This window comes from Mobula birostris, chromosome 17, assembly GCF_030028105.1.
Source record: "Mobula birostris isolate sMobBir1 chromosome 17, sMobBir1.hap1, whole genome shotgun sequence".
Lineage (NCBI taxonomy): Eukaryota > Metazoa > Chordata > Chondrichthyes > Myliobatiformes > Myliobatidae > Mobula > Mobula birostris.
Genome location: NC_092386.1, coordinates 47654443 through 47682083, shown reverse-complemented (window position 1 = coordinate 47682083; position 27641 = coordinate 47654443). Strand labels below are relative to the sequence as shown.

Genomic DNA, 27641 nt, shown 5'->3' with positions numbered 1-27641 from the left:
TCATCTGCCACAAAAATGAAAGAGAAACCTTGCCTTTAAAGTCAGCAAGACCTCTGCCCCTTTGGTCTTTGATGATTTATTGATTTCACCTGAATCTTTTCTTTCTTCCTTTAAGTTTCATTGTTGTTGTTATGGAGTGGTAGAAGGGAGAAATTAAAGACCATCTGAATCATATTCTAGTGAAGTTTTGCGTCATTTTATAAGAAAATCTGAATTATGATTGATTCACATTTTAACCAGATGCCCCTCATGGTCAATAAAATGTTAATTCCTCAGCATCACCAATCTAATTACAGAAAGGATATGCCGCATTTGAAAAAAATACAGAGAAGCTTTTTGAGAATGGTTTCATGAATGGAGAATTTTTGATTGGTTAGCCTTGATCTATTTTCTTTAAAATGGAGAAGGCAGAGAGGGAAGGCTTAATTGAGGCATGTAAATGATGAGGGCCCAGGCAAAATGGAAAAGAAGGATCTCTCTCCCTGAACAGAGAGATCAAAAACCAGAGCTTTAAATTTGAAATGAGTGGGAGAATTGAGGAAATACGTTTACTCTAGCAGAGGGAGCAGTCCATAACTGACTTTTTGAAAGAGTGATAGAGCAGAAAACTTTGCTGCAGTTTAAAAGAGCTTGGCTATGTACTTGGAGCTCCATGGCTTATATGGTTGCAGAATGAGAGGTAAAAGGTACAAGTAAGCTGGTAGATTCTTGGTTAGTTGAATTACCTCATTTTGTGCTCTAACCTTTAATGAACTGTTGTTGGGATTGCTAAATCAAAGTACGGCAGAAAAAAAGTGTCTTTTTCTTGTCAGTTAATGCATGTTCCTGTGAAATTAAAAATAACTTCAACAGTTTATCCCTAAGTTATCCCCAATTCAAATAACCAGATAAGAGTTTATTCACTCAACAACTTGGCCTCACTCTTTCACTTATTCATCCTTCCCTATCTTTCTACAACTAACTTGTTTTCTCACTTTCTCAGTTCTGGCAAAGGGTTTTCAACCTGAAACATCAACCCTTTTTTTTCTTTCCATAGTGGTTACCTGAGTGTTTTCACCATTTTCTGTCTGCATTTCATCTTTTCAGCATTTGTATTTTCATCAACATGGCCCAGCTCCTGTTGAAATTATAAAGGGGCAAATGTTTTTTTCAATCATAAACCTTGGAAGCTGATTTTTCTTGTTGTCGCTCACACCAATATACTCTATGGTATTTTTCCAGTTTTGAAAGGGGATATGTTTCCTGTCCACCAAGACTATAAATTTATCCTCAGTTACTTGTCGTAAAGACACATTTCTGGAAATGAGATGATATTAGACTGAAACTTGGTTCCACTGAATTTAGTGATGCTGAACTTTGAAAGCTGAGTATAATGTACAGCCATGACTGTAGCTGTATATTAGCATATGATTAATGAGGTCACTTGGCAACCAAAAAACAGGCTTAATACCTGAATTTTGAAGGTATGTTTTTGGTGTCAAGAGTTTTAGTTTGCAGATACTCTATGTGTTTAAAGAAAGAGGAAGAACGAAAAATGAGCTTTATTTGTCACATGTACATTGAAACCTGCAAATTCATCAAATTCATCATTCAATTTGACCCTGAGTGCTGTCCACGAGTAGATGATTATTTTTGGTTGGCTTCAGAATCGGAATCATATTCAGCTTTATTATTACTGTCTGAAATTTGTTGTTTTGTACCAACAGTAGTATATTTTTGTTCTACTTATTTATTTTTCAATTTGTAGTAATTTGATGTCTGAATACATAAAGGGAAAAATGAAGTATTGTTCATGATTTATGGACTATTCAGAAATCTAATCACAATGGGGAAGAAGCTGTTCCTGTGTCATTGAGTGAGGATCTTCAGGCTCCTGTAGCTCCTTCCTGACAGAAGCATGTCCCACATGGTGTGGGTACCCACATGGTGATGGATGCTGACTTTCTGAGGCATTGCCTCAGTGGTGGGGAGTGTTGTGCCTAAGATGGAACTGGCTGAGTCTACAAACCTTTGCAGCCTCTTGTGGTCCTGTGCAATGGAACCCTCATATCAGTCTGTGCAGCAACATAATAGAATGGCAACCAGCATACATCTATAGAAATTTGCACACGTAACAAATCTCTTCAAACTCCTGAAGAAGTAAAGCCGCTTGTGTGCCACCTTTGTGTATTCATCAATGGGCCCAGGACAGATTTTCTGAAATGTTGACATCCAGGAACTTCAAGATGCTGTCCCTCAACTTCCCTTCAACAATTAACTCCTCTGTCTTGCAGATGTTGAGTGCAAGGTTGGTGGTGCAATGCCACTTAACCAACTGGTCTTTGTCACTCCTGTACAGCTCCTCATTGCTCGCTGGAATTTTACCAACAGTGGCGTCGTCTGTGAATTTAAAGTTGGCATTTGAGCTGTCTTTAGTCACACACTCAGGAGTAGATTCAGAGAGTAGGGCACTGTGCCAAGCATGCATCCTTGATTGTAGGTTCAATAAAAAATGTGCTCAGTTTTGCTGGATAATGGGTGAAGACAGGATCGGTAAGCACATGGATGAAGGCAGACTATTTGGATATTACTGTTCTTGGGACCATTGGATGGCCTAGGCACATAAAGCAAGCTTGGGATGAGAGGATTGCATGCTTGTAAGGGATCCTAATTTTCAGGCCACTTAAATTAATGTCGTGGAAGGTGTCACTCCCACCTCACTTTACTCTTTGAATTTCAGCTGTAACCAATACAACCAGGTGCAAGACAATTAGGCAAATGGAACGTCATTTTGAATGCCGGGATTTGCTTCACATAAGCCACAATATCACACTCTCCCGCATAATCTCATAATTTAAAATTCCTTTTTATTAAGCAACTATGTACGTATTTCCTTTACTGTTTCTAGTTTTTCCAGTTCTACCTCTGTGGGGTTGCACACAGGAGGTCACAGTTGATATTACTAGTCCCGGCCAGCTGGAGGTTCATCAGTTCATCTTCCAAAACACTGCCACTTACATGACACAAAGCCACTCAGGACAGTTGTGGCACCTTAAAGGCACGTTTCTGACCTTTTGAAAAGATTAATGCTGTGGAGTTAAAAACACACAAGTGAGGGAATCAGAACTTCAGCTTTACTGTTTAAAACTCTGCCCCTTGCCAATGTACTTCTATGAAGTCAAAAGGGAATATGTAACTGGAATAGAACATAGAACATAGAACATGCTGCATGCAAAAATTTGTTTCAGTGAGGACACTAGTTTTATAGTGAGAGAATTAATTGGTGAAATGAAATTGAAATTCCTTTTCTTCCTCTTTCTTTTTAGTAGTAAAAGCTTACCACTGCATTAGTTATGGGTTAGCTACGATGGTGCTTTGTTGTAGATGGAGAAGAAAGATTGGGAGAATGGAAAGGCAATAATCCAGACATCTGTGAGGAATTCAATGAGATGTTTTGTAGAGATGTCACTAACTGAAAAATATGACTCAACACCACACACAATTGCTTCTCTTCAACTCTTTGAAAGCACTTTCCTGAATTTTTTTTCAGCTAACTATTCTTTCCAATAACAAATAATGAGAGTATGATTGATGATATTATATGATAATAATTACTTTGTGGGTACCTTCAACTATTCCTGATTCATAACTTTTACCAGGCTGGTCTTCTTTATGTTGCCCTGCTTTATAGTCTCTCTAAATGGAGATTAATTGTTTGTGTTTTTGGTCCTGATCCAACAGATTATAGCAAATCATCATATGCAGTCCATTTCCTTTGCTTCTGGGGGCGATCCGGTAAGGCATTACTTGATTTCGGTGACAGCATAAACAAGGATTTATATCTTATCATGTTAAGAAGAAGTGATAATCCTGACAGTCCTTATTTCTTATTCAATAAGCTTTCAATGTTTTCTAGTATTGAACTTTTTCCTTACAAGCACCTTACTTGTAAAAGTAAATCCTTTCCTTTTGTAACACATACAAAACACTGGAAGAATTCAGCAGGTCAGGCAGCATCTACGGAAAGGAATAAACAGATACCATTTCAGACCAAGACCATTATTCAGGACTGGAAAGGAAGGGGGAAGAAGCCCGAATAAGGAGGTGGGGAAGAGAGGAAAGGAGTACAAACTGGAAGGTGATAGGTGAAGCCAGGTGAGGTGGAAGGTAGGAGGGTGGGGGAGGGGAGATGAAGTGAAAAGCTGGAAGGTGATAAGTGGAAATGGTAAAGGACAGAAAAAGAGGGAATCTGATAGGAGAGGAGGGTGGATCATGAGTGAAAAGGAAGGAGGATTGGCACCAGCGGGAGGTGATAAGCAGATGCTAGAGTAGGGAATGCAGGAAGAGGTAAGGGGGAGGGAGGAAAAATTACTGGAAAACTAGAGAATTCTATGTTCATGCCATTAGGTTGGAGACTATCCTGATGGAATATGAGGTGTTGCTCCTCCAACGTGAGAGTGGCCTCATCACGGCAGTAGAGAAGGCCATAGAACGACTGGTTGGAATGGGAGCGGGGATTAGAATTAAAAATGGCTGGCCACTGGGAAATTCTGCTTATTGCGGATGGACCAAAGGTGTTCTTCAAAGTGGTCTCCTGTTCCATGTCGGGTTTCACTGATGTAGAGGGGGCTGCACTGGGAGCACTGAATACAGTAGATTCACAGGTGCAGTGTTCCCTCACCTGTTTAGGGCCCTGAATGGAGGTGAGGGAGGAGGTGATTGGGCAGGTGAAGCACCTGTTCTGTTTGGAGTGGGATGAATGGACAAGGGAGTCATGAAGAGAGCAAAGCACAGAGTCCAATTTGTAAAGATGTGTAAAGGTGGTAGGATTTTGTTGAGGATAGTGCAAGTCAGGGAAAATGATGTGTTGGATATGGAAACTCATGGGGTGATAGGTAAGGACAAGAGGAACAATATCCCTTTAAGATGGCAGGAAAATGGGGTGAAAGCAGACATCTGGAAAATGGGAGATGCAGGTGATGACGGCATCAATGGTGGAGGAAACGAAGGCCTGTTCTCTGATGTGTTGACTGCTTATTCCTTTCCATAGATGCTTCCTGACCTGCTGAGTTCCTTCATCAATTTGTCTGTGTCACTCTGGGTTTCCAGCATCTGCAGAATCTCTTGTGTTTATCCTTTCATTTTGTTCTGATTGAAGTGCTCTATGTTATACATTTGCCATTGTTTTAAGCCAAATTCATTCCGATAAATGCTTAAATAAGAATGTTTATTCTTTAAAATATCTATCAAAAAGAATATCATCTTGCATCAATTAGATTTGTTGTTAGAGATCTGCTTTAAATTCAATAATATTCTGAAAAAAGTATGAACTTTAATCATGTTCCATGGAATAAATCTCCTTTAAGGATGGGTGGGGGGATTGTTGGTCCTAATTTTTGAAGCTGTATACAATATTTTTTACATGTAGCCACAGTTCTGTTGTAGAATACATAAGCAAGCTGATTTGAACAGTAACTTTGATTTCAGGCATGATATCAAACAAGACAGCCCACTAACACTAACAAGATAAATTAATGCATCTTCCCACTTCCATTAAATTGCAGATAAAAATAATATTTACTTGGCTCCTGAATGATCACATAACTGAGAGGCATTTCTCCTGCATGTAGAAATTGAATTACATTCTTCACTAGCTAATCAGGAACTGAAACTTCCTTCTGTATTAGACAGCCAGAAATTCCTCAACAATATTAGAAGTAATAGTGGTTTATTGGCTGTCCCTCTACTGGATGCTAGGAATCAGTTTCCTTATTTGTACTAGACCAACAGGATAGAACACGTAAGGCAAACATTATTTCTACCATAAGATCATGAGACTATTTATCATGCAATGGAGAATATGCTTCTAAATCCACATTTGATAGTGATGGTAAATGGAAAGTAGCAAACCCTATACACAGTTTAAAGATTTGCCCAGTTGAACACATGATCTACAACTTAGTTTTAGTAATAGACTAAATCCAGGGTTAAAGTCCTTTGAAGTAGGTAATTTTAAAGTTTGTGAAGAAAGCAACCTAGGAGTCCAGCTTCAAAGAATTCTGATTGATGCCCTGTTGCTGGCTGTCAATAATTTGATTAACTCTTGAATCAACCCTAACCTTAACCATAATGCATGAGGTTTCACCTAAACCATTCAAAGATCAGATAAGTCTCTGTGCAATACCATATTTGCCACGGTTATCATAATCAAAATGTATGCTAGCTTCCACATCTGTTCATTCAGCAGTGTGTAGATTATGTACAACCACTAACATTTAGAGTGAGATCTAGGGATTTACAGAGCAGTACCATTAAAATGTTTGCACACTATTAAAATATAGTGAACATGACATTTCTTTGTTTAATGACAAAGTAAATTTCCTAAAAAGCCAACTGTTTAAATAGATTTTCAAATCATGAAGGAATATATTATCACTGGAAATAAGATTGAATGAATACAGTATATATATATATATATATAGAGAGAGAGAGAGAGAGAGAGAGAGAGAGAGAGAGAGAGAGATCTTGTCAGCATTGAAGGAGATGTATGCATCAATATTTTTCCAATGATTTGGGAGAAAGAGAGAATAGTGAGAGATAAATCAACACAGAACCAGATGGTATAAATTAATAACTATAGCTTAGACATTATATTATTATATTTAATTAGAAAGATGAAGGTAAAATGAAATAGAAAAATATAAAACAGTAAATTGTGCCTTTTTGTCTACTGGAACATGAGAGAGGATAATCATCTAATAGAATATTTACATATGTAGATCAATCAATTCCTTGACTTTGTCCTTTGTGGTTCAATGGTTTCGTGTCTGTAAATGTGACTTATAACATATCTCTCCCCAAATGAGGAAGACTCGATTCATGACTGCAGATTTTAGTGGACATTTACTTTGAGTCAATTTTCGTGGATTGTTACTGGATGGATATAATTTAGAAATGTGAAGAACTTTCAAGGGAACTTATCTATTAATTGCTCATTACAATTAGATTCACACAATTTTATTGCTATATTTGACCTCTATATTTAGCATAAATATTAAATATTAAATGCCTTTTTTCCTAGAAATAGTGTAGTATATTCCACACATGGTATTTTTTCTGAGGTTTAACAATTCATGGTAAAAAGCTGCAGCTATGAGTTAGGAAAGAGAAGTACTTACACAGGGCCTCTGCTGGTTAACACAGGAGCTAATGGAACTAACCAGATAAGGACAGATGAAAACACAAAAACAGACTGTAGTAGTCACTGGGCCAGAATGACTATGTTGGAAATCTCCAGACTACTCGTTCCCAAACTATTTCACACAAATTTTCCCACATATTATTTCAGCCAAGATGGGCACTCTGTGAACGGTCTGAAATTCCAACCTATTATAAGAACCTTCCCCCACTTCATTTGTATTTTAATGCTCTTCACCAGGTTCTCTTGCACTATCTATATCATCTGAATCACAGAACAGGTAGGCTTTCTATGTAAGTGCCTCTTCATAACCAGTCCTGGTGATAAATGGGTGGTGTTTAGGAAGATGTTTTTCCTCGTTCCATTGATAAGGTTTTCAGTTAGATTTTTGCCATAATGGTCAATTTTCCTCCCTGGTTGCAAATCTGTCTGACATTGCAGCTTGCTTTCCCTTCATTGTGTGTAATAACAAGCTAACACTGTATTCCAATCAGCAACTCATGTGACAAAAATCAATTACTTTAAAGTTTAGTATATAAAATACAGTGGGAAAAAATAAAGGTTAAATATGCAGTATAATATATACTTTACAGTAAATGAAATGAACTACTTTGTTATAATTTTACTGTATGTCATTCCTTTGAGTTATTTTTCTTCTTTCTACATAACAGGACACCACAGATTATGTTGCATATGTAGCAAAGGATCCAGTGAACCGTCGAGGTAATTAACGTTTTCATTTGCTTTTGATTCCCTGTGAGTCCCTGATTTTTTTTTAGAACGAATTGCACTAAAATTAATGTGACAAATATGTCTTCAATACACTCGAAAAGATAAAGTTGAAGACATTTAGGAAGAATGGATTTAATGGTTTTGATATATATATTATACTGGAGAAATCTTATTAAAATATATGACAACATTAATATATCATAACATTGCAATATGTTTGTTAGCAAAGTACCAAATTTCACTTAAATATACCAAAAGAAAGTGGGTGGGCTAAATTTCAAGAAGGTTGTAAATTTATGGATGGATTTTTTTAAATAAATGTGCATCTGTTGTTGAAAAATTGTAGCTGGAATGAATTTGCTCTTTCTCGGAGTAAAAATATTTGAAACTTTCCTCCCTGTCAGAATGGAGGTATCTTATTACAAAGTTGTCATATCTTATTATGACACTTTCTGACAGTTTGTCACCTATTGAAAACTGTGATATCCGAGTGGGTAATTGAGGGATAATTTGAAGGACCATATGGCTACAACACCCGTATTGAATAGTGCACTCACATGCAAGTCATTATAAATTCTTCCCTAACATTAAGAACTACAGCCTAGAAGTGACTGCTTGAAGTAAAACAGTACACGAGCTTCATGCATCCTTATGACAGTCTGCTTTTTAAATTTTAATGATGTTATTGGCAGCATATGAACAGTAGCTAGTACAATACAATGACGGTGCACAGAAGAGTTATGCTAATGTTATCAAAAGCAATTTGTAGGCTGAGATTTATTACAACTTTGCAGAAGGCATAGATTTATAATGTAGAGGGCAAGATATACAGAGAATTTAATACAACTCTTCTTTACTTAAATTAATTCTTTCTTCCCTATGGACATATTATAGGATTGAAGTAAGTGTACAATCAATATCAGTACTGGGCTTTTGATGGTATTTTACTTTCATTGCTGTTTTGACCATGATACTTGGCTGCTTGGTTATCATACCAAAGAAGCCTCCAAACATGTGTGCTTGCCATCACCTCAATCAAAGTGGGTGTTAGAGGAATATTTGGGAATTATTTAAATAGAAGAGAACTTTGCTTAAATTTAGATTCAGTGCGAAGAGGTTAAAGGTTGTTGGGCCACATAACTATTCCCTCACAAAGTAGGGAAATGTAAAACTAGAGAGCATCGGCTTAATGTGAGAGCAGAAAGATTTAAAGGTGATCTGAGAGGGTCAGCTTTCTCACAGAGTGGTGAGTATATGGAATGAGTTGCCAGAGGAAGTGGCTGAGACGGGTATAATTTACAAGTTGAAAGGACATTTGGATTGGTGCATGGATGGAAATGACTTTGAGAGATATGAGCCCAATGCTATCAGGTGCAACTAACTCAGGTAGGCATCTTGGTTAACATTGGTGAGATTAGTCAAAGGGTCTGTTTTCATGCTGTATGACTCTTGAGGGTGTTAATATTCATGAATTGTTTTTTTAGAACTCCCCTTGGTTTCTGAGCAAACTTGTGGGCCTGAAGATAGCTAAGTCCACTGGTCCTGATGGAATGCATCCTAGGATACTGAAGCAAATGGCAGAAGTTATAGTAGAAGCTTTGGTGATAATTTACCAACATTCTCTGGACTCTGGGCAGGTCTCGGTGGATTGGAAGATGGCAAATGTCATGCTACTGTTCAAAAAAGGAGGTAGGCAAAAGGCAGGTATCTATAGGCCAGTTAGTTTAACATCTGTAGTTGGGGAAGAGCTTGAAGCTATCATTTAAAAAAGAAATAGTGACGTACCTGGAAAAAAATGGATCCATCAGACAAGCACAGTATGGATTCAGCAAAGGCAGGTCGTGTCTGACAAACTTGTTGGAGTTTCTTTGAGGATATAACGACTGTAGTGGATAAAAGGGAACAGATAGACATTATTTACTTGGATTTCCAGAAGGCGTTTGATAAGGTGCTGTATAAATGATTTATCCATAAGATAAGGATGCATAGATTTGGGGGGTGATGTGTTATCATGGATAGAGGATTAGTTAACTAATAGAAAGCAGAGAGTTGGGATACTTGGGTGTTACTCTGGTTGGCAATCAGTGGTGAGCAGTGTGCCACAGGGGTCGGTGCTGGGCCCACAATTATTCACAATATACATTAATGATCCGGAAGCGGGGACCGAGTGTAGGGTATCTAAGTTTGCTGATGATGCTAAATTGAGTGGAAAAGCACATTGTACAAGAGATATGGAGAGTCTGCAGAGAGATATAGATAGGTTAAATGAGTGGGCAAGGGTCTGGCAGATGGAGTACAATGTTGGTAAATGTGAGGTCATCCACTTTGGAGGGAAGAATGGAAGAGCAGATTATTATTTAAATGGTAAAATCTTGCAGCATGCTGCTGTGCTGAGGGACTTGGGAGTGCTTGTGCACAAATCACAAAAGGTTGGTTTGCAGGTGCAGCAGGCTATCAAGAAAGCAAATGGAATGTTGGCCTTCATTGCTAGAGAGATTGAATTTAAGAGCAGGGAGGTTATGCTGTAACTGTACAGGGTACTGGTGAGGCGGCACCTGGAGTAAAGTAAAGGCATCCGTTAGTCTTGCAAGACCATGGATCTGCGCCTGGAAAGTCTTCACTCTCCAGGGTGCAGGCCTGGGCAAGGTTGTATGGAAGACCAGCAGTTGCCCATGCTGCAAGTCTCCCCTCTCCACAACACCAACGTTGTCCAAGGGAAGGGCATTAGGACCCATACAGCTTGGCACCAGTGTCGTCGCAGAGGAATGTGTGATTAATTGCCTTGCTCAAGGACACAACCCGTTGCCTTGGCTGGGGCTCGAACTCATGACCTTCAGATCGCTAGTCCAATGCCTTAACCACTTGGCCACATGCCCACGAGGAGTTCTGCATGTAGTTCTAGTCTCCTTACTTGAGGAAGGATACAGTATACTGGCTTTGGAGGCAGTGCAGAGGAGGTTCACCAGGTTGGTTCCAGAGATGAGGGGGTTAGACTATGAGGAGAGATTGAGTCACCTAGGACTGTACCCACTGGAATTCAGTAGAATGAGAGGAGATCTTATAGGAACATATAAAATTATGAGAGGGATAGATAAGATAGAGGCAAGAAAGTCATTTCCACTAGTAGGTGAAACTAGAGCTAGGGAACATAGCCTCAGGATTCAAGGGAGTAGATCTACAATGATGAGGAGGAAATGCTTTTCCCAGAGGGTGGTGATTTGTGGAATTCTCTGCCAATGAAGCAGTGGAAGCTATCTCAGTAAATATATTTAAGACAAGGTTGGATAGATTTCTGTATAGTAGGGGAATTAAGAGATATGGGGAAAAGGCAGGTGGGTGCAGATGAGTCCATGGCCAGATCAGCCATGATCTTATTGAATGGTGGAGCAGGCTCAACGGGCCAAATGGCCTACTATTTCTATCTTCTTATGTTGGTTTCATAAATATTTCTGAAATACATCAAATTGTTGATTGGCTTTACTAGACTTCCTTCATTTTACATTCCCAAATTAAAAGGAATTGATATATGAAGAACATGGTCTATCAAAGTCATTTACTTTCTCCAGTTCTTCAGATTAAAAGTTGAAATGTGGTGCTCCTTGAGACAGAGTTACTTTACCTGTCTCAGAAATAGTCTCTAAAGGCTTCCTGTCCTTTTGATTCAACATTGCCCCATTCTAATGATGGAGTGAAGGTATCTCTATCATTGGCTCCCATGAACCTGAACATAGGATTGCGAGATGACTACAAATGTTCTCGATTCCCCTACATACACCAGGCTGGCAACCCACTGCAGAATGCAGTCTGGAGTAAGATAAGGACATAATAATATTACATTTAATTTATAATAGGTGGCAGGAGAACACTGGCCTGTAGAATACTGCTTCTGCTCTATGTGGGCAGGAGGAATCTGCAATTGCAGTGACTAATTACCTTCATGATGTACCTGGAATGGTCGATGGGCTTATTCTGAAGCACCCATGATGGTGAGGTGTGTATGATTACATACTGGGCACCGCCAAAAGTAGAAAAAGAGAGGTGGCATAGTACTGTCCTGTAGCCATGCTCCTTTGGGTCTTGCTGGAGGAGATGACTTCTTAGCAGCTATTCTTGCTGAGGAGTCATCTACTCTCTGCACAAGGGGGTAAGACAAAGATTGTGATAGGGGATTCAAAAAAGAAAATGGTTGCTCTTCATTTCAGTACAGGAGCCAGGATGACCTACTGCAGAGTTTTAACAAGAGCTGTTCTGGGGTTTTATGTGCAGCTTTTATTTCCTTATTTGAGGAAGGTTGTTCTTGTCATGGAGTTAGTGTAACCGAACTTAACTAGACTGATTCCTGGGATGGTTGGATTGAACGTTTGAGCAAAAATTGGTGTGGTTAGATTTGTATTCACTACAGCGCAAAAGGAGTCCTCAAAGAAACATAAAATGCTAACAGGACTACAGAGATTAGATTCATGGAGAAAGGTCTGAGTGGATGGAAAATCGAAAAGCAAAGCTTGAACTGAGATCTGGAGAAATTTCTTCCCCCTGTGGGATGTGAACTTATGAAAGACTCTGATATGGAAGGCAACAGAGGCCAAGTTATAAAATATAAAATGGAAGACAGTGGGTACATTTCTTGATGGCAAAATGATCAAGGAGTATGGGGAGAAGCCAGGAACAGGGTATGAAATAGATGATCAGCCATGCTCGTTCTGAATGGAAGAGCAAACCTGAAAGACTGAATGGCCTTCTTCAGTTATTACTGTTAAAGATTTATTCCACTAAAAGAAAATAAAATAGCTAATGAATATTTCTCCTTGCATGGCTTCTTCTAGAAATGAAATAAAAGGTATGATTTAGAGGCCAATTAAAATAACAGCTTCTCCAAAGAGTGTGGTTGAAGTACTTCTGTCAGCTGACCTGTGGCTTTACTTTTAATTACCAGATCAGTGCTCCATGTGGGGCTGCTACTTGGGCATGGAATTGATTTTATTAAATAATTAATATCATCTCCCAGTTTGATACAAGGCACAGTGATACCAAAGCAACATGTAGAAATTTTATTTTAGTACTCCACGTGATTGAAATAGCTCTGAAATCACTTTGTTTCTGGGTAGCGATTTAGGGAAAAAAAACCTCAATGTCTAATTAATACAAGCATTAAAGAATTCTTTATCGTACAGTACCCTGCTCTTTAAGTTGCTAAGCCTGCTTACATCATCTAAAACAACAAAACATTTAACTCACTTCATTGAAATAAAGCAAAACCATTACCAATTCCTATCTTGACCACATACATGTGTTGAGGTGTCCATTTTGTGGAATCCATAGTGAAACAGTCAGATTACAATTCCAGTGTTGCTCTGCCATGCAGTGAATACAATGAATTTACTTCTGTGAATTTGCCACTACTAATTTACCTGCAGCTAGTGGAATGAATCTTGTGCTTAATTTGACGGCTAAAGTTAATTCAAGAGAAATCACATATAAGCTGAAATGTGACTGCTGTTATTTAAATGTTTTTAAAGCATGCCATATATTGGAATGCTGCGATGGGTTGGCTCAAGATGTTATCAGTACCATAGGCCAAGCTTTTGAACTTCGATTCAAGCAATATCTACAGTGTCCTACTAAGATACCTAGTATACATAGCAGGTGAGTACTGATAGTATTATCAATCATTTTGTTATTCTATCTTGCAATAAATTTTAGACGTGTATTTTTATCAACTAAAAAATACAATAAAAGCAAGCTGAGAGTAGAATTCTTAAAAGCATGCAGTGGGAAACTGAATGTAAATGAAATTCTCCATCTTTCCCCCGTATTAATTAGAGTTAATGAAGTTAGAACTGGGAATGGAAATCTTTCCTTTTATAAGCACCCAGTGAAAAAAAGGTTAACCAGCAGAATTGTGTAAAACACAGTTTACTCAGTTCAGTATCACTAGATTTTTATGGCCATCAAGCATTGCTAGCTGAGGCACTGTAAAACCAAGTTCAATGTTAGGTTTCACAGAAACAAACCTCATAATGCTGTTCAGATTTCAGACTTAGAAATGTATAAGTATGACAATTTTTCCTTTTCCTGCTGCAGACTTCCTCCAGCTTACAGGAGTGAAAGATTTAAAGTACAATTTCTATAAGTATATAATCACTAATACTTGGAAAGGGATTGTGAAGATGTACTTACATGGAATGGTAGTAATGAGATGGTTTAATCTATCATTCAGAACTGGCTTGCAATGCAGAAACCAGATTTAAAAAGCACTATTGAGATTATTGGATTCCCATATCATTTAGGTTCTAGATTTGTTCTGTGGCTCTATGAATGCAATGAGATGGTGGTTGAAAGGAATCTAATGCTATAAGGCTGTTTGATCACAAAAAAATGTTATTGTTTGTCTCTTTCGGATGAATTTATAAAGCATTCAGGAGTACCTCTGCACATTTTACATTAATTTCTAATTTTAGCTTGTTTGTAATGGTTTTTTTTTGCGTATGAAGGTTAACAGTAAAAATGAATATGCTCCATTTTTTGGAACAATCTGTTATTGCAAGTTAAATGTTGAATGATGCAAATTCTTTTTTTTGATTTGATCAATAATGTACCACACAACCCGTTCCATTCATCGGTTAAGTATATTCCAAGAAACTGCAGTATAATGCTATATTCCTTTCTGATTAATCTCCTTTGTTTCACTAAACTGCAACTAAAGGGATTGTAAGGACTTTACTGTTTTTCACCAAGCAGATGTTTGATAATCATTTCAAATATTATCATGCACAATGGAATTGTTTCTGTCAGTACGGATATGTAAACAATCAACCACCTGCTGATAAGGGTTTTTTTATCTAAGTGTTGAGAAAGCATAAATTCGAATGTAAGAATATTCCCAGTCTGTCTTCAGTCAATTCATCTGAGATGGTAAATGTAACTTTTTTTTAATGCTTCTGTTGTAGCATGATAGTCCCAGTCAGTCTCTAGCTCTTCAGATCTCACTATAATTCTGGAATTAATATTAAAATAGTAGCACTAAAGCCATTCGGGAGTAGTTTTTATTGCATAAATATGAGGAGAAATTTTCAGTTGGCAATGTGCTGGGAGGAGGAAAGTTCTGGCATTACGCGATAAACCCGTAAGTTAGAAAAGCATGTCCATCAAGTTTCTGTGGAACTCCTGCTGTTTCTCTGACTCTGCCAGCAATTTCTCATTAGATGTTAGAAAGTTCAGAACTTCTAGCTGCCTGTGTCGAAGCAGATGGCCTGAAATGCCTGACAGCTCAGTGACTGTTTTTTTTTCACTACTGTCATCAAGGTGTTGAATGGCAAGGAAATGTCCTGCAGTTTCACAGAACTTACACTGGAAAAGCTTTACACTATTTTTTAAAAAATTACAAATTTCTCAGGTAAATCTCCAGCAAGGTATGTATTTATTGCCCACCCTAGAGTATGGTGTGGGATCTCCTAGGATTGCTTTAGTCCTTCTTGTGCAGTTCTTCAGTTTTATTGGACAGGAAGATCCAGTTGTGAAGAAACACAGGCTTAGGAACTTCCATACACCCACTGTCCTTGTCCTTCTTGGTGGTAGGGTTGTATGTTTGGGAAGAGCGATTGAAGTAGTCTCAGTAAGTAAGTGCAGTACATCCTATTTATGCTACACATTGCAGTGACTGTGCACCATTGGTGGAGGGAAGGGATGTCTAGTTACTCGGAAGGCTAGCAGTCAAGCAAGTTGTTTTGTCCTGGATGGTGCTGATTTTCTTGCCTCAACCAAGCAAGAGTACTTCAACCCACTCCTTACTTGTGCCTTGCTGAAGGTGTAAATACCTTGTAAATTTTCCCTTAACAGCCAATACTGGAATGTTGTTGAGTCTTGCAACATTCAGGCAATGATTAAGTTTTTTGTTTGAGGAATTGTGAATGGAATTGAGCATTTTGCTATGTTCAGTAAAGGTATGCATTTCTAAATTTATAATGGAATAAACAACATTGATTAAACATTGGGCCTTGAGGAATTCTTGCACTGATGCCAAAGCCAGCATGGTTTCTGTACAGGGAAATCTTGCCTGACAAATCTGTTAGAGTTCTTTGAGGAAGTAACCAGCAGGGTGGACAAGGGAGAGGTAGTGAATGTTATTTACTTGGATTTTCAGAAGGCATTTGATGAGGTGCCATACATGAGGCTGCTTAACAGGATAAAATGCGTTACAGGAAAGATACTGGCATGGATAGAGAAATATTTGACAGGCAGGAGGCAGTAAATGGGAATAAACGGGGTCTTTTCTGGTTGGCTGCCAGTGACTAGTGGTGTTCCTCAGGGGTCAGTATTGGGACCGCTACTTTTCACATTGTTTGTCAATGATTTAGATAATGGAATTGATTGCTTTGTGGCAAAGTTTGCAGATGATATGAAAGGGTTAGATGGTGCTGAGGATGCAATGCGATTGCAGCAGGACTTAAACAAATTGGAAGAATAGGAAAAAAAGTGGCAGACGGAGTACCGTGTTGGGGAATGTACGATAATGCATTTTGGTAAAAGGTACAAAAGTGCAGACTATTATCTAAGTGGGGAGAAAATTTAAACATCAGAGGTGCACAGGGGCCTTAGGAGTCCTCATGCAAGACTCCCAGGAGGTTAATTTACAATTTAAGCCTATGGTAAAGGAGGTAAATGCAATTTTGACATTCATTTCAAGGGGAATAGAGTATCAAAGCAAGGAGATAATGCTGAGGCTTTATAAAACCTAGTCAGGCTGCACTTGGAGTATTGTCAACAGTCTTGGGGTCCATATCTTTGGCCCCATATGTCAGAAAGACCTGACTATTGTTGTCGTCGGAGAGAGTCCAGAGGAGGTTCACGAGGGTGATTCCAGGAATGAAGGGGTTAACATACGAGGAGCGCTTAGCACCTTTGGGCCTATACTCACAGGAATTTAGAAGAATGTGGGGGGATCTCATTGAAATCTACTGAATGTTGAAATGACTGAAAAAGATGGAAGTGGAGAGGATGCTTCCTATGATGGGGGTATCTAGAACTAGAGGACACAGCATCAAAATTGAGGGACAACCCTTTCAAACCGCAGTAAGGAAGAATTTTTTTAGCCAGAGAGTAGTGTGCTCTGCCACAGACAGCTGTGGAGAAGACCATGGGTATATTTATAGGGAAAATTAATAGTTTCCTGATTGTTAAGGGCATCTAAGGTTATGGCGAGAAGGCAGGTGTATGGGGTTGAGTGGGATCCGGGATCAGCCATGATGAAATGGCAGAGCAGACTTGATGGACTGAATGAAGTAATTCTGTTCCTATGTCTTATGGTCTTATGATCCTAGTCTGGAATGATTGACCTCCAATCATCACAACTATCTTTTTCTGAATGACTTCACTGACTGGAGCTCCTCTTCCCTTGTTGGTAATTGACTTCAGTTTTCACTCAGTGCTTTGTAACTCATTAGTCAAATCTGACATTAATATCAAGGGCAGTCAGTTTCACATCATTCTGGGATCCAGGAATAGTCCATGTGTGACAAGGTCCAGAGTTCAAAGTACAAAGTTCAAGTTTAAGTATGTATATGCCACGATTACACCAGCAATTTTTCCACGGTTGGAGTACACCCTTGTGGCATTGCAATTTATTTTTATGTTGGCATTACATTTGGAGTTTCAGAATAACAGAATGCTTCCCCTAGTCAAACTATTTTTATACATATATCATTGGTTACATACTAGAACGTTGATCTAAATTTCTTTCAGAAGAGGTTTGGAAAGATTAAAACATTTAAGGGCAGTGCTGATTCTAAGGTAATGAGTAAGATTTATCACACTTAAAAGAACATTGTGTGGGCTTGAAAAGTCAGTTCTTTTTTTAAAAAATCAATTACATAAAATCATGATTCATTTTCTCAATCAGTTACCATGACAATATAAATTATTTGATTGTACTTTTTACTAACAACTTAAAAGAGAAGATAATAATGGATAACCAACCAATTCTTCTGTAGAAATTAACATGACAAGGGTTTCTTCAATTGAAATGAAAACACTTCTGCATTTCTTCATATTCATTACATGCATGGTACATACTTCTTTCATTTATAGATATTAATTTATTCCTAATTTCAAACTTGGTAAAACCTAACATAAAATAGTAATGAGATTAATTATTTCCTTATATTTTGAGGAAATTGTCAGCTGCATTGTTCATGCACCTGATTTTTACTAATTTTATTTCCTAGAAGATCTAGGACTAAAATGGTAGTGATGCAAAAGCTGGAAATACAAAATAAAACTGAAATATCCAGTAGGTCGTGAGGCATATTTGGAGGGAGAAAGAATGTCCCTATACAAGGCGGATGACTTTTTATCATTCTCTTATTTGTACTGTGCTTCTCAGACAATGGGTGGAGACTATTGTCAGGTTAGCACAATGGCAATTCAATCCGGAGAAGTGTGAATTAATATACTTGGAGCAGTGTACTCACATGGGAATTGAGTAGTGCAGCAGGTAGTGCGGCTACCTCATAGCTCCAGAGACTCAGATCTGATCCTGACCTTGACTGTTGCCAATGTACAGTCTGCATGTTCTTCTGATTTCGGTGGGGTTAGCTGATTAGATTAGATTACATTAGATGGTGGGGTTAGCTGATGACATTCAAGAAGAAAAGTGGAATTAGAGTTAACTGGGTCCTTGTTCGTCAGTACAGATATAGTGGGCCAAAAGGCTTGTTTCCATGCTGTAATGAAAGGTATAGAGGGAAGGAGAGGCTTAAGCTAAACGTTCATAGATCTATGAAAGCATTAGTCCAGATAGATTAATGGTTAAGAAGGTACATTTAATTGGACAAGATGTCGGATGTGAAGTTGGAGGCTAAAACATGAGTGAGGCCTCAGCAAAAATAATGTGCACAATTCTGGTCACCAGATTACAGAAAGATTATGATAGCATTAAGAAAAGTACATAGGAAATTGATGAGGCTAATGAAGCGCCTGAGGAATTTTAGCTAAGAGTTATTAGGAGATACAGGATCCTGGAGACCCATACCTCAAATTTCAACAATAGCTTCTTCCCTACTGTCATCAGGACCCTGAACCAACAGAAAACTTTAATTCCACCCTGGGATACATTTCTCTCAGCTTGTATTAATGTCATTTTGTTATTTTTGTTTATTCTGTCATGTGAGCTATAAATAATTAATGGTAATGTAAATATATTTAATTTATATTTGCCATGTTCATGATGTAACTGCACTTCGGAAAGCAAGCTTTCGTGGTATTTATATCCTGGGTAGGTATGCCCATGTCAACAAATTTGAACTTGAGCTTGCACAGAAACAATAGTCAAAATAACCTCCTTTCTGTATACATTTTGATAAATATTTCATTTAAAAATTTAACATATGCATCTGGCAAATGAAGCTTCCTGCAGGAAGCTTGAAGTCAGAAAATTACTCCTATAATGACATTTAATTTTGTATTGCCTCAGAATCATTCTCAACAAATGAATCTTGTATATATGTATGTTTTGAATTTGAAATAGCAGCACCAGGAGCATCTGAATTAATTTTTCCTGTTGTGGATCCCATATTTGGTGGGAGTAAGTGGCAAGCAATAGTAAGGAATTTAATTCCTTTGGTATTTTAATGCCCAGAATTCAAACATGAGAAGTGGGTAAACAAATCAAAAAATCGCAGTACCTATATCAACAAAACTCAAAACTGCCAGCATTCACTATTAGGGAAATCTGATTTGATCAGCTGGGCATATAAAGTATACCAGAGAGTATGAATGGCCCCATCGCACCGGTAAAGAAATTACCTAGGCATGAAGGGAAAGCATTGATATGCTCCGCAGTTGAAGAAGTATTCGACACATCCGGCCCACAGGATTGTTCTCAATTTACCCTAATGAACCACTCACACTTACAACTCCCCTTCCTGTAATTATCAGCAAGGCAATTAGGTCTGTCAAGGTAGTTCCTGTCTGCAATGCCCTGCACTCTGCTAGACATTCCTGTCAAAAATATCAACCAATGCCTCAAAAGAGCCTTGACAGCCCAATAAATCATGCTGCTAGTCTTATTACAAGCTGCTAAAATAATCCAAATCATTTGAAGGTCTGTGAATGTCTCTAAAGTTCATAAACATTTAAAAATAAAAACAATTAAATATTAATCATACCGCTAAAAAGTTAACAGACAGAAAGATGAGCAAGTACACTAAAAACAGAATACTGCAGTGCTACATTTATTCCATCCTGACTTATGGAAGTGAATGCTAGACCATTTCCCCAGCAATGGAAAAGAAACTAGAAGCAGCTGAATTACGGTTCTACAGGAGAATGTTAAAAATATCATGGACCACACACTCATCAAATGAAGAAGTTCTCAGAAGAGCCCAAGCAGTTCAATCACTCATACCAACAATAAGAGAAAGACAACTCAGATTTCTAGGACACACCATGCGGAAAGATGAACGAGAAAAACTCATACTCTCTGGAAAAATCGAGGGGAAAAAACCTAGAGGAAGACTTCAGCTTATGTACATCAAAAGCCTAGCCAGGTGGCTACACATCGAGGAAATGGAAGTCATCCAAAGAATGAGGGATAGATCTACATGGAAAACCATGGTCACCAACGTCTGCATCGGGTATGGTACCTAGACAGAGACAGCTAAAAAATTTAAATTATATTTTTATTATTAAAAACAAAATACAATGAACACCTATAACACTAGAAAATAGATTTAAATACATTTAAGTTAATTAACTACAGAATTAATTTAAAAATGCAAATTACCTAAAACTTGCATCTCCCTTGGCACAATGAATGGAGTTCCTAACCTGAGACAGGTTCACAGACAGATTTTTTTTTAGTTTAAATAGCTGAAATAACAAAGGGCTGACACTCTATTGTTGTTCTGCTTGAATCCCCATTGCAAAAACAGAACTCATCTCTGATGCAAGAAAGGACTCAACTTGCCATCACTAATCCCACCAAATGTTGGTTCTGCTAAAACTGCTCACCAGACTTGAATGCATCGCAGGATTCAGGGAGGGAGAAATTCAGTTTCTCGCTGCATGTACTGGTTAACTTTCTTACAGCAACTTACAAAGGATTGGTTTTGCCTGTGAACTGATTGGCTATCTCAAGCATTACACCTTCACACCACATTATTATAACAGTGCTGCAGAGACTGCAAGATATTATAAATAATGATAATTTTTGTATTATTTCTGTTTTTTACATGTTTTAATTTAACTATTAAATTACCAAGAATTGCCAAGAAAACCCACCAGCGCCTTTATTTCCGGAGAAAGCTGAAGAAATTTGTCCTGTCCCCTAAAACCCTCACTAATTTTTATAGATGCACCGTAGAAAGCATTCTTCTAGGGTGCATCACAACCTGGTATGGAAGTTGTCCTGTCCAAGACCGGAAGAAGCTGCAGAAGATCGTGAACACGGCGCAGCACAGCACACAAACCAATCTTCCATCCTTGGACTCACTTGGCACTGCACGCTTTCGGAGCAGTGCTGCCAGGATAATCAAGGACACGCCCCACCCAGCCAACACACTTTTCGTCCCTCTTCCCTCCAGGAGCTTGAAGACTCGTACGGCCAGATTTGGGAACAGCTTCTTTCCAAGACTGCTGAACGTCTCCTGACCCAGATCTGGGCTGTACCCTCCAAATATTCAGACCTGCCTCTCGGTTTTTTTTTGCACTACCTTACTTTCCTTGTTTCTATTTTCTATTTATGATATATAATGTAAATTTTTAATATCTACTATCGATTTGTAATCCAGGGAACGGGAAGCGCAGAATCATATATCTCTGTGATGATTGTACATTCTAGTATCAATTGTTTGGTGACAATAAAGTATATAGTAAAGTGTAAAGTAAACTATTTACTAAACATATATATACTTACTGTAATTGATTTACTTATTCATTTTTTCTATATTATCATGTATTGTATTGCACTGCTGCCATTAAGTTAGCATATTTCATGACATATGCCAGTGATACTAAATCTGATTCTGATTCTGAATTAAGGAGAGTTTAAAATATTATATATGGCAGTGATACATTATTAAGAGTACCAACCGCTGTTTCTCAGCAGTAATTTACAGTACAATGTACAAAAATGACTTGAGCAATGAAATCACTGGTCATGGGTGAATAAATACACCTTCTTTACAGTTTTCATTTGTGTTCTGCCACTGTGATGCTGAACAGCAGAAAGTTTCTTCTGACCATGTTGTACACTAGGGAGTTGTCTGCATGAATCTTCCGATAAATTTGGAGGATGTTGCAAAGTACCTCCTCAATAATCAGCTAGTAGTTCCTCAGACACTTCTGAACGCAGTCTTTGATTTACATGTTTCAGTTCAGTTTCTTGATAAAATACTGGTGTGACAATACATTGAAAGTTGCTGTTAAAACAGGTTGCCTCCGTAGATGAGAATTTGGGTGCCAAGGTAGTGTAGCGGTTAGTGTGACACTATTTCAGTTTGGGGTGTTCTGATGTTCGGAGTTCAACTCCAGCACCATTTTGTAAGGAGCCTCTGTACGTCCTCCCTGTGGAATGCCTGTGTTTTCCCCGGGTGTTCCGGTTCTCTCTCAGTCCAAGGGTGTACTGGGTAGGTTTATTGGTCATTGTAAATTGTCCCATGATCAGATTAGGGATTGTGGGGTTGCTGGTGCATCGGGACCCAAAGGGCTAGAAAGGTCTACTCCCCACTGAAACGAAAAATAAATAAAGAGAAGAATGTGATGGTGGCTGAAACGTTCATCGCCAGGAAATCAATGGCTGTCTTGTCAAATGTGCATCAATAACTGCGGACATTTGGCTATACAAATGCAAAAAAACAATCTGCATCCTTAAGGGGGTAATCATGTGCTTAGTAAAAAGAAATGGTTCACTTCCATGAATGTTGTTTCGAAGAATTTTGGATATATATACATGCCAATAACAGGATGTTTAACAAAATTAAAATTGTTCATTGTTAAATTGGTTTATTATTGTCATATGTAATAAGGTACAAGGAAAAAGTTGCCTTCATACCATTCACACAGATCAATTCATCACAACAGTGCATTGAAGTAGTACAAGATAAAACAATAATAGAGTAATGCATATAGTGACAGAGAACATGCAGAGCAGGCAGGCAATTAGAAGCAAGGTCATAATGAGTTAGATAGTGAGGTCAAGAGTCCATCTTATTGTACTAGGGAACTGTTCAATAGTCCTGTAACTGTGGGATTTGCTGTCTTTCAGCCTGGTGTCTAGCGCTTTTAGGCTTTTATATCTTCTCCCCATTGGGAGGGAGGGAAAGTAAGACTGTCCAGGTTGGGTGAGATCTTTGATTATGCTAGCTGCTTTACTGAGGCAGTGGGAAATATAGGCAGAACCCATGGAGGAGGGACTGGTTCCATGATGTGCTAAGCTGTGTCCTCAACTCCCTGAGGTTCCTTGCTGTCACAGGCAAAGCACTTGCCACACAAATGATGCATGCGGATAGAATGTTTTCTATGGTGCATTGATAAAAATTGGGAAGAGTCAAAGGCATATGTCAAATTTCTTCAGCCTTCTGAGGAAGTAGAGGTACTGGTGAATATCCTTGGCTGTGATGTCATTGTGGTTTGACCAGGACGGACTATTGGTGATGTTCACACCGAGGGACTTGAAGCATTCAACACTCTTGACCTCAACATTCTACATCATTGTCAATGTAAACAATGATCCCCCTCCCTGAAGTCAATGAAAACCTCTTTTGTTTTGATGACATTGAGGGGAAGATTGTTGTTATGACATCATGTCACTAGGCTCTCCATCTCCTTCCTGTACTCTGACTTATTATTTCTGATGAGGCCCATCTACAAACCTGTAGATGGAATTGGAGCAGAATCTGGCCATGCAGATGTGACTATACAGGGAATCGACTGGGGGGCTCAGGACACAGCCTTGTGGGGTGCCCGGTTTAAGGATAATCATACTGGAGGTGCAGCTGCCTATCCTTATTGATTTTTCTCTGTTGGGCAGAAAGCCAAGCATCCATTTACAGGGAGAGGTTTTCAGTCCCAGCTCCGGAAGTTAGGTGATGAACATGCTTGGAATTATACTACTGAAGGTGGTTCTGTAGTCAATAAACAGTAGTCTTACTTAGGTGTGTCTTTATTCTGCAGAAGATCCAGACAGAAGTGAAGGGCTAGGGAGATGCTATCTGCCATAGACCTGTTTCCTTTGTAGGCATATTGCAATTGGTCTAGGTTGTCTGGGACGCTGGAGTTAATTTATGCCATGAGCAGCTTTTTGAAGAACTTCATGATGATGGTTAGCAGTGTGGAGTAGCCTTCAAGCCATGTTGCCTAGCAACCCACCAGTTTAATGCTAGATAATTTACAATGACCAATTAACCTACCAACTGGTACATCTTTGGACTGTGGGAGGAAACTTGAGCACCCAGAGGAAATCCACACTGTCACGGGGAGAACGTACAAGCTCCTTACAAGCAGCATCAGGAACGGAACACGGGTCGCCAGTACTGGAAAGCGCTGTGTTAACCATTATATTACCATGCCGACCCTTTAGAGGCACAATGATAGTGATCTTCTTAAAGCAGGTAGGAACCTCAGATTGAAGCAGTGAGTTGTTAAAAATGTCTGCAGGACATTTGACAAGGATCTAAGGGTGCGGCCAGGGTCACCAACCGGGTCAGATGCTATCTGTGGATGCATTCTCCAGAAAACTGACCTTTACATCTGCAATGGTAGCTGGAGGTTTAGGTGCATTGGAGGCTGTTGGGCTGAGCAGTGAAATTTCAATTCGCTTCTGTTTAAAATTTGCATAGGATGCATTAAATTCATTGGGAAAGGAAGTGCTGTTGTTGGCTATGTTTTGCCTGACTTTGTTTGGTAGTCCTTATAGCATATCAGTCCTGCCACAAATGACAGTTGGTCTGGGACTCTACTTTGGACTAGAATTTTTTTCTTGGCATCCCTGGCGGCTTTACAGAAGTCATGTTTCAATTTCTTGTAAAAGACGGGATCTCCTGATTTGAATACTGTAGACCGTAGACTTAAGAAGGAAGTGGATCTCCTGTTTTATCTATTGTTTCAGCTTTGGGAATACTCTCTTTTGGTACACAGTCCTCAATACACTTGTGACTGTGAACTTAAAATTGGGATACAGAAGTCTTTATTCAGCACAACAAGCCAGGCATCATACTGGAGACACTTTCAGAAGAAGAGACCCCCCCATCCAATATTACATGACATTTTTATATGCTAAGGATCAAATGTAACAGCAGGACAATTCTATAATTACAATGTATCTACAATCCTTCCTTTGAATTACATATAATTTTCAAACACCTCCATCTTTCCAGACACCCAAAAGACCATTGTTCTGAGCTGCATTTTAAATTCAATCTACAATCTACATTCAGAAGTGAAGATTGGTTGCTCTTGAAATTAATATTTGCAATATTCCATAACTCCAGAATACACCCAAACACACTTACAGATAAATTCCCTGACGGTGGTGACATACTCATCTAGGATGCAGCCGAGTCTTTGTACATAGGCCAGTCTACTGATTCAAAGTTGTCATGTGCAACTTTCTGTGCTGGATCCTCACCTTACGGCTTCTGTTTGATAACAGGGTGCAGAAGCAACTCTGGTAATCTGATTTCCCAAACACTGGGCAGGGAGGGGTGGCTCAATAGGTGGCTTTGATAGTTATGGGCAGGAGTGTTTGGGCCTCTAATGAGACGGGAGACATGCTGGTGGTATTTTGGTAACACACTCCTGAAGTTGGCGTAGCTGAAATCACCAACAATGATGAAGAAGGCTTCGGGGTATCCCACTTCAAGGCTGTTGACTGTGGTTCAAAGATTCAAAGGTTCATTTATTATCAAAGTATGCAACTCTGAAATTCTTCTTCTCTAGATAGCCACGAAACCAAGAAAGAAAAGAATGGCAGCAAGGTCATCAACACATAAATCCCTCCTCCCTGCACAGAAAAATTAACAAAAACGGAACAGGCATATCGACCCCCAAATCCCCTCCCCACACACACACACACACAAAAGGAGAAAGATTGGATGAAAAACACAGAATACAAAAAAAAAACCCATAAGACTGAAAAAAAAGTTCACAGTCCAAGTCCACATCCAAATCGCAGAAAACTTGGACAACATTCTCCCTCTCTGTAGCAGAGCGAGCTTACCAGTGATAAAAATTCTCCCCTCTCCATAGCAGAGTGACTTCACCACTGATAGAAAGGCAGTCTCCCCTCTCCAGCAGCAGAGCGATCTCACCGGCGATAAAAAAACAGGCACTGGTGTTCCAATCTCCTTTGTCGCTTTAATCGGTGAACAATGGAAGCTTTACTTGGTGAAATGGAGTCAAACATGAGCTTTCAGCCTTCTTGGCACAAGGCTTCTGCATGCTGTCTCTCCTTCCTGGAAACCCCTCGAGATTGCAGATTGCTGAAACACCCAAGCAACTTCCAAACTGCAAATCACAGGTTCCAACAGTTCCAGAGTCATATTCAAGAATAAAAACAAACATAAAAGACATAAAATAAGTGAAATATATAGTTTCATGATCTATCCAGAAGATGTCAATCAAAGGAGCGTGGTACACAGGCTCCATCTTGACCGGAAGGTGAACATCACCATGGAATATAGTTCATTAAGTGCATCTTTCACACCTGCCTGAGATGAGAGCAGTTTTGGGCCCCTCATCTTACAAAAGATGTGCTGGCATTGGAGAGGGTCCAGAAGAGATTCACAACGATTCCAGGAATGAAAGGGTTATCACACGAAGAACGTTTGATGGCTCTGGGTCTGTACTCACTGGAATTTAGAAGGATGAGGGGGGATCTCATTGAAACCTTTTGATATGTTGGAAGGCCTAGACAGAGTAGATGTGGACAGGATGTTTCCCATGGTACCGGTGAGCTAAGGTACTGGTAACCCCTGTTTCCATCCAGGGGGTCAGTGTGGACATGGTGGAGGATTACAAATACCTGGGGATACGAATTGACAATAAACTGGACTGGTCAAAGAACACTAAGGCTGTCTACAAGAACCGTCTCTATTTCCTGAGGAGACTGAGGTCCTTTAACATCTGTCGGACGATGCTGAGGATGTCCTACGAGTCTGTGGTGGCCAGTGCTATCATGTTTGCTGTTGTGTTCTGGGGCAGCAGGCTGAGGGTAGCAGACACCAACAGAATTAACAAACTCATCCATAAGGCCAGTGATGTTGTGGGGATGGAACTGGACTCTCTCACGGTGGTGTCTGAAAAGAGGATGCTGTCTAAGTTGCATGCCATCTTGGTCAATGTCTCCCATCCACTACATAATGTACTGGGTGGGCACAGGAGTACATTCAGCCAGAGACTCATTCCACTGAGATGCAGCACAGAGTGTCATAGGAAGTCATTCCTGCCTGTGGCCATCAAACTTTACAACTCCTCCCTTGGAGGGTCAGACACCCTGAGCCAGTAGGCTGGCCCTGGACTTATTTCATAAATTACTGGCATAATTTACATATTACTATTTAACTATTTATGGTTCTATTACTATTTATTATTTATAGTACAACTGTAACGAAAACCAATTTTGGGATCAATAAAGTGTGACTATGACTATGGTGGGAGAGTCTAGGACAAGCAGTCACAGCCTCAGGATAGAAGGGCACCCTTTCAAAACAGAGATGCGGAGAAATTTCTTTAGCCAAAG

At 39.1% G+C, this 27641-nt stretch overlaps 1 protein-coding gene across 1 annotated transcript in view; it reads left to right on the top strand.

Annotated features, from left to right (window-relative positions):
• Positions 1–27641, top strand: part of LOC140211662 (SHC-transforming protein 3-like) — a 134990-nt gene that overhangs the window by 90121 nt on the left and 17228 nt on the right. Inside the window, exons 5-7 of the mRNA XM_072281665.1 lie at positions 3721–3774; positions 7849–7900; positions 13426–13552. Of these exons, the coding sequence (XP_072137766.1) occupies positions 3721–3774; positions 7849–7900; positions 13426–13552 (233 nt within the window). The remainder of the gene's footprint in view (positions 1–3720; positions 3775–7848; positions 7901–13425; positions 13553–27641) is intronic.